The following is a 13,453-nucleotide window of genomic DNA, read 5'->3' as shown; positions in this document are numbered from 1 at the left end:
TGCTGTCTTGAAATTCTTAATAATATTTTTACTAAAAACTCCTTATATTTTGCACTGGGCCCTACAAATTAAGTAGCTCACCCTGCTTGTAGTTGATGACTAGAGGACATGATTGATAAGTCACATTTCATGTCTAATTCGCCCTCTGTAATAATTATGGAAGCTACACCCAGGGTAAGGACCCCTGGTTGTAAACTTTCCCAGTTCAGAGCATTTTCTCCTATGTGCTCAAAGATGCTTTCACTGCCAACTTGCTGCCTCTCTGTTCCCTTTTGGCTTTGTCTTCTTTGTCTTCTCCTTATTATTCCTTCATTTATCTAAACTCAGTTGTTGATGTATGTTTGTTCATGAAATCCAAATTTTCTCATGCAATGGTTGTTGTTTCCAGAGGGATCTTTCTTAGGGTCCATTCTGTCTTTTTAGTCTTTCTTCCTATTACCTCTTGTCCAAGGCATCCCTCTCTCATCTCTAAGCTCTTCTCTACTTTCTCTCTTTAGAATAGCTGGAAATTTCATATGATATTATTAAATTAACTACTAGTTAATTTCTTATCCAAATTTTAGATTTTCTGTGTCTCTATAAAGAAACTGGGATGGCAATCATAAGAATTCTGGAAATTTGGGGTAGAAATTTGGATTCCACTTCCATATCAGGATTACGGAGTACATGAAATGACTTGGAAATGTTTTAAAGTCTAACCATTAGTGTCTGGGTGCAGTGGCTCTTGCCTGTAATCCCAGCACATTGGGACGCCAAGGTAGGCGGATCATTTGAGGTTAGGAGTTTGAGACCAGTCTGACCAACATCTCTACTAAAAATACAAAAATTAGCAAGGCATGATGGCGGGCACCATAATCTCAGCTACTCAGGAGGCTGAGGCAGGAGAATTGCTTGAACCCAGGAGATGGGGCTGCAGTGAGCCAAGATTGCACCACTGCACTCCAGCCTGGATGACAGAGCTTGACTCCATCTCAAATAAAGTCTAACCATTAGTACAAGTAGTAGGATTTTTAGCTTTTACTTTTCTTTGCTATAAAGTTAATTTTAGGTGTGAAATATACATACAGCTAGTATGATTTTTAATAGTCATTATTTTTTCATGTACTGGCCAATTTATCTGCTTATTTTCTCTTTTTCTTATAGCTTAACAAACAACAATTGCAGTTACTGAAAGAACGGTTCCAGGCCTTCCTCAATGGGGAAACCCAAATTGTAGCTGATGAAGCATTTTGCAACGCAGTTCGGAGTTATTATGAGGTAAGTTTAAAGAGCTTTGTTTTTGACTTTCTGATACATTTTAAAGATTTCTATTATTTTTATGGCTTTCCCATTTTAAAGAAGCTTGCTGGTCTGACAGGAAGGCTGTGAGTTTGCAACCTTTTTGAAAGCATTGTCATTTCTATTTCACAATTGAAAAGCTCTAATTCCACAGCCTGGATTTGAGAGATAAACAGAATCGAAATTAGTCACATTTTTTGAGGAGAAGTGAACTATTTAGAAAAATCTTCTGGCAGTGATTGATACAACTGACTATAGCTATCTTTAGGTCCACATGTCTAAATTATCCTTTTAAATCTGGATTTCAATAGTAAATTGCCATCTTATGCAATTTTGTTACCTAAGCTTTATAATAATTAAAGCTAGTAACTAATTTCAAGAGGATAAATTGAATTCTCCTCAATTTATTGAAAAAGAAATAACACTACCAATACCACCCTGCTATTTCTTCTGATTCTAGCTTGTGACTCAGGGATTTCTCTATGGTTTTCCTATGAGCACCAGTTTTCACACATGGTCATTAACTGCTTTAGTGAATTGCCACTAGCTGTTAGTTTAGAGAGTTCCCTTTTTGCCTAAGCGTTTCAGAGTCATTTGAGGGAATGGATTCCTTTCATTGTGCAGGTACTCAACAACTTTCATCTGAAGAAGCATAATATGCAAATATATATAAGACGAATAAACAAGGGAAAATGTGGAGATACAGTGGGTCTGAACTTACCTGAGGCAAGAATATTTTTGTGTAAAAATATTAAATAATTGGATGTACTGTTAACTGATTGGATTTATAATAGTGATGGTATAAATCAGAGGTTAATTAATGCAACTCTAGAGAAGTTTACCTTATCCCAAGCCTCAGCCTATTGACTTAAATGAAATAATGGAAGTTTTGCTGACTAAATATGTATATGACATAAATCTAATGTCAGGAGTGGGTATGTCCAACTGGACCTTGACTCAGAATATCTTAACAAGTATAGGAGCTCAAAATTTTAACACATATAGGACCTTAGATTTCCCCTTGTAAGAGTCAGAGGTAGATTTCATCATGTAAAATTCAGGATTTGAATCTTACAGTGTTAACTGTAAATTTCTATATTTGCCTCATGTACTTAAACTAAAGAAAAGCCAAAAGTCTGTATTTGGGATGAAGGAAATGTAGCTCAGGGAAGTAATCTGTATAAAAAGATAAAAAGTTTTTAGTGAAACAGTAGGCTCATGTTTGGTTTTGATAAATGCACTGCTATATTCTAAGATGATAAGGTTAGGGAAACTGAAATTGGGTCAGCAGGGGGATGAGGGAGTTCTTTGTGCTCTCGTTGTAACTTTTGTGTAAATCTAAAAATATTTCAAAATAAGTAAGCATAATATGATGTGGACACAGTTTAGAAAAAGGCACACATTTCAACAGAATACAGGTTGAAAAAAAAGGCACACAAGCCGTGCTAATAAAAATATTGTAACTCCAGTGAAGGAGAGAGTATCCCCATTGTGTTCTACATGAGGATTATGTTCTCTTCTGGGCACTGTATATGAATAAAAAATGTGCACAAATTTAGGGTGATCAGGTTTGAAACATATCTTATGTAAGCTGAAGGAGCTGGGGCTGTTTGGCCTATAGACAGATTGGGTTTGTGGTGGTGTATGTAATCCCAAGAGTAAAACCAGGGTTTAGTTGGAAACTGAAGTGGGGAAGATTTCAACTTAATATATCTAGAGTTTGGTTGCAGTGCCCCCAAATAGAATGGACTGGTTGAGTATAGCATCACAACTTGATTCTAGTGGCCCTTCACAGTCACCTGGGAAACATACTACAAAAACAGTTCCTGGGGTTCTGTCTCAGACTTTCTGAATCAGACTTACAGAATTCATGCTTTTGAAAGCTTTCCAGATGATTCTCTTAGAATTGGTGGATTGCTAACCAGTGGAATTAAATGACTACCTGCTAGGATTGTTACAGAAAGAGATGTAAGCGTTGAAGAGGTGGTTTGACTTGGTGACTGAGGGTTTTCTATACTTCTGTTCATATTTCCAGCTAGTGTTTAGTTGTGAAACTATATCTAACTTGTCTTTGTGCACATCTCAAAGTGGTGCTAAGATTTGTGATCCTAATTATGAGTCTGCATTCCTGAGGTGCATTTGTGGAGTTACTGTTTTCTAGGTAGTACACAATTGGTACACAACAAACTCTTGAATAAATAAATAAATAAATTTAGTTGGAAAAATAAGGTAGAAAAGTTGCTTTTCAGTTTTTTTCCCAAAAAGCCTTTCATTTTTTAGAAGTATATTTTGCATATTTTGCTGTGATCACGATCTTTATGTTTTATTTATGTATTATTAATTTTATATAGTAATTTTTATAGTTTACCAGAAAAGTCTTAACTTTTGTTCTTTCAATATCTCTTTGCAATAAACAGTGGAAATATTATTACCTACACTTTACATAAATAGAAATTGAAGCTCACAGAGATTAAATGACTTTTCCTTTTCCAGCGTTATATATTTGGTAAGCATCCAAGTTAAAGTGAATCCAGATTTTTTTTTTTTAAGTATTTCTGGCATGCTATCGTTATTTCACAGTTGCCATTTTGAATATACCTATGTCAGGTACTGTGGGCACTTCAAAATCTATTAGTAGTCTCAGACATCAGAGAAATTAAAATATATTTAAATATATGTTTATATTTTAGAATAAATCTTATAAACAAGATAATTATTCCCATCTTACACATGAAGTTAAGTGACTTGTGTCCAAAACTGCATAGCTAATTAAAAGCAGAGCTAAGAACCTCAGACCACCACAGCTGACTAAGCAGACTCTTAGATTCCATACAAGACCTGTTGAATGAGAATTTCTGAGAATGGGGCTTCAACATCTGAATTTTGAACCTGTGCCGTGTGAACAAAAGTTCTCTGAAAAGGAATTTCATTTGTTTAATTTTGATTTTTAATTTATTTTGAGACAGGGTCTCATTCAGATGTCACCCTGACTAGAGTGCTGTGATGTGATCATAGGTTATTGTGGCCTAGAAATCCCTGACTTAAGCAATGGGCTCTGATTTTATAGTGAAAGATTTTGCACTACGTTCCCAGTCAGGTCCATTTATGGAAATAAAGGATTCAAACTTGCTTAGCTCTGATTGGTCAACACAACCAAGTTCTGATTGGTTGGATATAACTGGACCCTGATTGGACAAAGTAGGTGAGTTCTGATTGGTGGGTTCAGGTGGGTTCCTGAAGTCCCAAAGTTAAATGGAGGTGTGAATTTTCAGGGAACTCAGAGTAACATGTATGACTTCTAGTCAGCAAATGGCTACTTTACTTAATTTGAATATAAACCTAGTTAGCCACTTGGGATCCATCTTGAAGGATTGGCTCTTTGGGGATCACATTTGTTCACAGCCTTGATAATTTTGATTCACTTGGTCATTTGAGAACCATATTGATACAGACCTTATAACTTCTAGAATGTGTGCTCCATGGCAGAGCCATTTCTGTATACCATTGTATCCCCAGTTTAGCACACAAATATATTCAGTGAATACTTGTTGACTGAGTGAATGAGTATTACAGTATTTATTACTCTATCTAGAAACTGTATATTTTGGTCTTGTTTTTATGCTTACTTTCTCCATCATTCTCTTTTTCTAAAAGTATTACTTTTGTGTTGTAATGAAATTTCTTTTGAATATGATTGTTCTTAATTTCATGATTTTGTGTTTCCTTTAAGATGCTAGATACTTACGAAGCATGGTTGGCCTTTCATGTTCTTTCTAACCTAGTTATTCTGTGATTCTGTGATCTTTTGTGGCTTCTTATATCATTTGAAGTCTATGTTTTCAGGGATGTTATATATATTGTTTGCTGTATGCAGCTGTTTTCAACTATTAATAACCTTTAAGTAGTCATTTGCTCAATTATTATGTTTACTATCCTTTAGCTGTGATAGCCATTTCTGACTCTGTATATAATATGTATTTTACATAGCATATATAATGTATATTATATGTAATGTATATTGAAGGATTGACTTGAAGGATTATATAAAATATAATTATATGTAATATATAATTATATATAATATATAACATAAATATTTATAATTATATATACATAATATATATTATACACAAATATATATTACAAAGACACCCCCACCCAAGAAAATAGCACATAGAAATGCCCAAAAAGATCTAATCCTGGAATATGTATTATATTATATTCAATAATATATATATGAACAATCCTAATAAATGTGTATTATCAATTCAATTGAAAACATACCTTCATACTCTTAGTATATACATTTTCCCAGTTTGCTATTATTTTTCTCTCTCAGCTTTATGATTGCTATTTCCTGAATAACTTTTATGAGTAGCCTTTTCCATCTTGATTGTAGGTCTATATAGTCTATAGACAATTACTCCATCTAAAAAGAAAAAGAGTTATCTGTCTATTCTTATAGTGGTTGTACCTTCAGATATTTGGTTTACTTTAACACCTGGGATCTCAGTATGAAACCCAAGATATATTTCTGTTTCTCCACATTATTTGACAAAATTCATTTCTTCTTGGTACAATTTTTTAAGGGAAATAATTTCTTTCAACTAGATTATTCCAGGATTAGATCTTTTTGGATATTTCTATGTGGTGTTTTCTTGGGTGGGGGGTGTCTTTGTGTGTGTATGTCAGTTATAATTAGTATTTACTATGAATACTATTCAACATGTTACATAAAAGCATATACTGAGGAATAATAATGATTTTTATGTAACAATATAATTTATATCATATATTTAATAAGATGCCCTTAAGTATTATAAGTAACAAGAATAATAAAGATATATGTTTGTGAAATTTCTTCAATATTCTCACACAGTTGGCATAATTAAAAATTGACCCAAATATCTAAACCGCCTAAGTAGGCAGACATGATGCTAGAGGGACGGACCAGAATAGGAAGAGAAGAAAGAAATGGCAGGTAGCATACCTAACTACGTAATAAAAGTTGGCAGTTATAATCTTGATAATTTTATGATTACTAATTGTTGTTTGATTCTGCTGTACTTTCATCTTTTTTGTTAATTGAAGGGATTTTTTTTTCCCTCTTCACTTTTTTTTTCTTTAAGCAACTCATTGTCTAAAGGAAGTCCTAAAATGGACACAAATTCTACAAGTGTTTGCTCTTCATTTTTGACCTTTTTTTTTTTTGGTTTTGGTCTATTTCTTTTTCAGTTTAGGAAACTTCAGCTGACTCTGCAGATGAGTAAACATAGGTTTATTGCAGTTTGTTACTTTCCAAGCTGTTCTTGTCATCAAATATCTGCTTCTGTTTCACAGAATTCAGGTGCACTTTATCCAAATATAACAAATGACAATGTGATTTGTAGTGGACATGTGGAAAAGTAAATGGTCTTTCTCTTGTAGATTTCCAAAAGACAGTATACGTTGCTGACTAGCTGCTTTCAGCATAATACAAACTTTCAAATTCTGCTATTGCACAAAATATGGATGCTAGAGCTTTTAAAAAAATTGTGACTTGGGTTTGTTCACAACTTTTCAGAAAGGATGTATAGTTTTCTTATTGTTTTCATTTGTTTATGTTCTATTTTGGTCCCAAAGAATAAATGAGAGTTAGAGATGTATTTTAATCTTTTAAAAGTTACCAAAAAAGTATTAAAGTAAGCTTTGTTGCTGCCACCCCCACCCCCACCACCATTTGCTCTTCAGATTTCATGCTTTATAATGGGAAAAATTCCTTCATCCCTTCAATAAACTTTAAAAAATTATTTTCAATATGTTTATTATGAAATTTGGGGAAAAGTACTCCCAAAATGTTCTAATTCTGGCCTTTTTTTTTTTTTTCAAAATGTCTTGAATTCTGAAATTCGGAAATTTTCTACTTTGATATTATTTTAAGAACACTTTTTAATATAAGTAGTATATGTTTATGTTGGATAATTTAAGAAATATTTAAAATAAGAAACGTTTTTGTCATCCTAAAACTGCTCTACAAATAGTATATTATAAAAAGAAAAAGAAAACAAATACCACCTATATAATTTCAATAGCAATAGCAACTCCTTTTAACAGTTTGGTGTTTCTGTTTTGTATGTATAAAACTGGAATCTGATTTATATGACATGAGCATTCTTTAGTATCAGATATTCTCTATAAATGTGGTTTTAAGTACATGCATAATAGATCATTGTGTGCTTGTATCTAAATATTATTTAATATCCTGCTTATTGTTAGATACTTCTTTTGTTAGACACTTTCATTTTTTACTATTTTTGTTAGACACTTTCATTTTTTACTATTAAAAAGTAAATGCTGAAATAATTGTGCATATTCCTAAATTTATTATCTCGGATAAATTTCTGCAAGTAGAATTACTGGGTGATGGGTGATGAGCACTGTTTAAGTTCTTTATACAGATTATCAAATTGCCCTCAAAGTAGTAACAGTTTTTTCTACCGTAACCATATATGAGTGCTGTTTTTTTCTTGCACATTTAGTATTATCATAAAATAAATGCCAACTGTTAGGTTTCCTTATTTATTTATTTATTTATTTACTTACTTACTTACTTACTTACTTACTGTTAGTGAAGTTTAACATTTCTATATTGGTCATTCATATTTCTTTGTGAATTATCTGTTCATGTCCTGCGTCCCCTTTACATGTTCATTTTCTTCATACTGATTCATATAGGCATTATTTATACACTAAGAAGATGCTTAACCCTCTGTTATGATGTAATTATTCATTTTGTTTTTTGTATTTTGCATTAATTTTTTGTAAGTTTCTTACCTCCAATATTCACTCATTTTCTGTTCTCTTAGAATGAAAGATACATTCACATTTCACGTAGAGACTACACTTCATTTTATCGCCTTTGGATTCTGTTTTCATGATTATAAATCATTGATGACAATGGTTTACATCATACTTTCCTCTGCCGCTCCTCCTCTTCATTCCAGTTACCACCCCTCATGGATTAGTACCTCTGTGATTTAGGTTCTATTCAAGAGCTGATTATGTTGGTGCAACTCATGCCATTGCTTTGAAACTGTTTTCCTCTATGTAGAAGAGGTAAGGTGGGACTAATACCCAGAATATACAAGAAGCTCAAAGGACTCAACAGTAAAAATAAATAAATAAAAGTAATACCACTAAAAATGGGCAAAGGGCATAAATAGACATTTCTCAAAAGAAGACATATAAATGGCCAACATGTATGTGAAAAAATAAAAACCACAATGAAATATCATCCTACCTCAGTTAGAATGGCTATTATTAAAAAGGAAAAATATAACAGATGTTGACAAGTATGTAGAGCAAAGGGATTTCTTATATATTGTTGGTGGGAATGTAAACTACTACAACCTCTACAGAAAACAGTATGGAGATTCCTCAAAAAATTAGAAATAGAAATGCCATAAGATTCAGCAATCCCATTACTTGGTATTTATCCAAAGGAAATTAAATCAATATATCAAAAGGATACCTGTGTTCTCCTGTTTATTCTGGCACTATTCCCAATAGCAAAGATACGGAATCAACCTAAATGTCTATCAACGGATGAATGGATAAATAAAATGTGATGTATATATGCAATGGAATACTGTTGACCATAAAAAAAGAATGAAATCCTATCATCTGCAGCAATGTGGATTGAACTGGAGGTCATTGTGTTAAGTGAAATAAGCCAGACACAGGAGGACAAATACTGCATGATTTCCATCATATGTAGAATCTAAGAGAGTTGATCACATGGAGGTAGCAAAGGAATGATACATACCAAAGGTCAGGAAGAGTGGGTGTTGGATAGGGGGTAAAGAGAGGTTGGATAATGGAAACAAACATACAGTTAGAAAGAGTAAGTTCTAATGTTTGATAGCAGAGTAGGGTGCCTATAGTTAACAACGATGTATTTTTGAAAACAGAAGAGAGGCGACTTGAAATATAATAAATACTTGGGCGAAGGACATCCTAAATACCCTAACTTGATCATTACAAATGTAAGAAAATTATCATTTGTGTTACCTTATGCCTATAAGAGGATATCACAAGTGCCCCATGAATGTGTACAGATATAATGGATCAAAAGATAAATTTAAAATAAATAAAATTGAAAAAACAAAGTTCCCTCTAGTTGCACAAGTGTCTGAATGTTAATTTGTGTCTTTGTATTTCTCCTTTCCTTTATCCTGGCTATTCTTACAGTCCCCAAAAATGTAAAGAACAAGTAAAGGAGCATGACTTGATACTTTACTTTCAGGACAAATCTTCAGGTCATTGTTTTTGAATCTTTATAGGTACTCTTACTTCCTAGTCTAGAATACCAAGGAACTTGATTTCAAATGTTAGCTTCTTCCCAAGGAATTTGGGAATATCTGCTCCAATTGTCCACCAGCAGCTGTCAGGTTGGCATCATTTCATTTATCTCTCTTCTTCCCGTAACATTATACCTCAACTCTTCATATTTACTTAAAAATAATTGCAGTTGTTTATTGGTTTCTTTGTAAAAACTAAGAGCCTTTTCAGGCTTTTGTTGTTGTTGTTGTTGTTATTTTTATTTTATTTTATTTTTTTATTTTTTGAGATGGAGTCTCACTCTGTCTCCCAGACTGGAGTGCAGTGGCGCGATCTTGGCTCAATGCCAGCTCTGCCTCCTGGGTTCCCGCCATTCTCCTGCCTCAGCCTCCTGAGTAGCTGGGACTACAGGCGCCCATCGCCATGCCCGGCTAATTTTTTTTTGTATTTTTAGTAGAGACGGGGTTCTTTGTATTTTTAGTAGAGATGAGGTTTCACCATGTTAGCCAGGATGGTCTTGATCTCCTGACCTCATGATCCACCTGCTTTGGCCTCCGAAAGTGCTAGAATTACAGGTGTGAACCACCGTACCCCACCCAGGCTTTTTAAATTTTATGTAATTACCTCACTGTTTTTGTCTTGATAATGTATACTGTGTTGCCTGGTCTTATGTTTGTAAGCTTAGAGAGAGAGAGGAGCTGGGAAGATTGGTATTTAAATATTTTGATGAAAAATTTTTGTCATTTTATTTTGGAATAGAAAAATTTACTTTTCATACTTCAAGGGATGTTTGACCTGTCGAAATACCTTTTAAACTTTGCAATAATGCCCTGGAATAGGCCTGATCACTAAGTAAACCAAGATTGGCAGCCTGTGGCAAGAGGAAATTAAAAAAAAAAAAAATGTCAGCACATTCACAGATGAAATCCATAACCATAATAGCAGAGGACATGCACGAAACTGGCTTAAGAGTAACATTTGAGCAAGCATAAAACTTATGATGCTTTCAGGGTCATAGAGTCAGGGAAATTGGATTATTTACTCTTAGAAACTGTTTTTAAAAAGAACATAAAAGAAAATTGTAACTCTAAAATTAGGAAGAGCTTCCTGATACAAAAAAAAAAAAAAAAAACTATCCACATATAAGATAGAGATCGCTTAATGGAGTGCATAACTAACTATAGGTGTTCAAAGAAACATTACTTAACCTTAAGCTGACAAGATAAATAAACGAAAATGAATAAAACTAAATAACATAATAATGAGAAGTGATATTCTAAATTTGCACTGAGCTCTGCAGATCACATTGTACTTGCTATTTTTGATATTAACCATTGTATTTCACTTCATATTTTCTTATATTCTAAGGATGACATTTTAAATTACGCGTTGTGTAAGAATTTGCACAATGTGTTTTCATGTCTGAGATTCTTATTGCTGTATACAATATCTGGGTTTCTGCTACTTGTGAGTGTGTTCTGTAAAGTTGCCTGCATTCTTGATGGCAACCATTTTGTTATGAAGACTGGATAATGCATGGATTATAGAATTTTGTTGCTTGAAGATAGCTGAGGAAATCATCTTGTTTGAGCATTTTCTTCCTCTCTCTCTTCATGCATTTTTTAGGTGAAACTGAGGGTGTCAGTTTTGCATGCCTACCTAGCAAATTTGTTGCAGCGGGCAGGGCTAGACTTCTCTCTGTTAACTCTTCATTCTTCTCTTTTCTTCTGCTTCTATATTCTTATAAAAGGATAGTGCATCTATATAGGTGGGCTGTGGGTAAGTAAACCTGGTGTAAATTCTCAATTTCACCAATGGCCTAGGCATTTAGCCCAAGCTAGGTAGTCACCAAGAACAGAAAGGAGCACATGCAATTTACTTCAGTGTAGCATTCCCTAATTCCCAGGCCCAAGGAAAGGGTGCTCAGTTTAGAGCTAACACGTTGCAAAGACAGGACCTTGACAGATCTGAGAAGCTTATGTTTGTGCTGTGCCATAGTCTTAATACTTTAAACTGGCACCACAATTCAGAAAGAATTTATGCTCATACCTATTTATAATCCTTTGAAGGTCACGTTTGTTTATCAGGCTCTCCGATACCCGTGGTTCTTTAACTAAATCCAGCGTCAGCAAAGCCCTATCTTTCATGAGGGAAAAATGCCAAGTTAGTACTTAGAGGAATTCTGAGCTGTGGCACTGCTGCAGCTTTCTGATGGGGAAGTCCATTTGATCACAGATTCCATTTTACAGGATTACTCCTTCATTAATCAAGGAAATGCTCTTTAACTTTAAATGCCTTTCCTCAGGAAGTTATTTAGTTTTATTCATTTTCGTTTATTTATCTTGTCAGCTTAAGGTTAAGTAATGTTTCTTTGAACACCTATAGTTACTTATGCACTTCATTAAGCGATCTCTATCTTATATGTGGATAGATTTTTTTTTTTGTATCAGAAAGCTCTTCCTAATTTTAGAGTTACAATTTTCTTTTATGTTCTTTTTAAAAACAGTTTCTAAGAGTAAATAATCCAATTTCCCTGACTCTATGACCCTGAAAGCATCATAAGTTTTATGCTTGCTCAAATGTTACTCTTAAGCCAGTTTCGTGCATGTCCTCTGCTAATCCTCTGTCAGATTTACTCAATAGTTCTTTTTATCATTAAGCTTCTATTTTTAAAGCTTTTTCTCTTTTCTTTGGCTTCAGGGAGAGATCTTGAGAGAAAACACATGTATCTGTGTTAGCACAGTCACAGTGGGGGCTGGCTTCACCTTGACATATTTAAAGCTTTTCTCTTTCATTGTCATAAAAATGGATAGATTAAGGTTTTGGAAAGCATAGAGCATTAAACAAGTAACATACACAAGCCTGTGACTAGCTAAGATAGTCATTGATCATCTGTTTTCTAGTACACTATTGGTTTTGTTTATAAAATTTAATTTTATATTGATTACTATCAAAGTACTTATTGGAGGGATAATTTTTATTTGACGCAACATAAAACATACTAAAGCCATAGTCCCCCTTACAATTGTCAAAAATATTCATTTGTGTCATTGACTGTTTCTATAAGACAGTATGGAGAATCTTATTTTCATAAGAACGTTGAGAAAAGCATTCTTTTGCATCTGAATCCAGATTGGTGAATGAGAGTTTTATTTAGAGTGGTTAAGCTGATGAGTTAAAATTTAGTGTCTTGAATAAACACTATTTGAAAAAAAAAAAAATCAAGCTGTTTAGGAGATACCAACTCTTTTTAGGGATACAGGGATGATATAAAATGTGTATGAATTTATCCTATAAATAGGTATCTGCTATCTGTGCGGTATCATGCAGGCATCCTCCAGGGCGTATTGGTTCTACTTTGCTCTTAAGTACTTCCTCTTTCAGTGTGAATTAGGGCACATTCCCAGCATTCGTAACCAACATGTGAGGCAAGACCATGGTCTCTCTCTGTGGCCTAGACTGGAGTACAGTGGTGTGATCAAAGCTCACTGCAGCCTCAAAGTCCTGGGATCAAGTCATCTTCCTGCCTCAGCCTCCCAAAGGGCTGGGATTATAGGCATGAACCACTGTGTCTGCCATTTTTTGACTTTTTAGTAGTAAGCCATTCTGACTGGTGTAAGATGCTATCTCATTGTGGTTTTAATTTGCATTTCTCAAAAGATGAGAGGATAGGGGGAGGGAAGTGAGGGATGAAATACTACCTATTGGGTACATGTACACTATTTGGGTGATGGGTACACTAAAAGCCCAGAAGGTTCATGCAATGTATCCATGATATAACACAACTACACTTATACCCCCTTAATCTGTCTATCTATCTATCTATCTATCTATCTATCTATCTATCTATCTATCT

At 33.9% G+C, this 13,453-nt stretch overlaps 1 protein-coding gene across 13 annotated transcripts in view; it reads left to right on the top strand.

The window, feature by feature from the left end:
* LOC111550202 (calcium-dependent secretion activator 2) overlaps positions 1-13,453 on the top strand; it is a 565,477-nt gene that overhangs the window by 146,779 nt on the left and 405,245 nt on the right. For all 13 annotated transcript variants that reach the window (XM_026454331.1, XM_026454332.1, XM_026454330.1 and 10 more), the window contains exon 2: positions 1,144-1,257. In XM_026454331.1, coding sequence (XP_026310116.1) covers positions 1,144-1,257 — 114 coding nt within the window. The remainder of the gene's footprint in view (positions 1-1,143; positions 1,258-13,453) is intronic.

Source organism: Piliocolobus tephrosceles, unplaced genomic scaffold (assembly GCF_002776525.5).
Source record: "Piliocolobus tephrosceles isolate RC106 unplaced genomic scaffold, ASM277652v3 unscaffolded_40, whole genome shotgun sequence".
Classification (NCBI taxonomy): Eukaryota; Metazoa; Chordata; class Mammalia; order Primates; family Cercopithecidae; genus Piliocolobus; species Piliocolobus tephrosceles.
The sequence above is the reverse complement of the archived record's forward strand: the minus strand, read 5'-3'. Positions and strand labels throughout refer to the sequence as shown.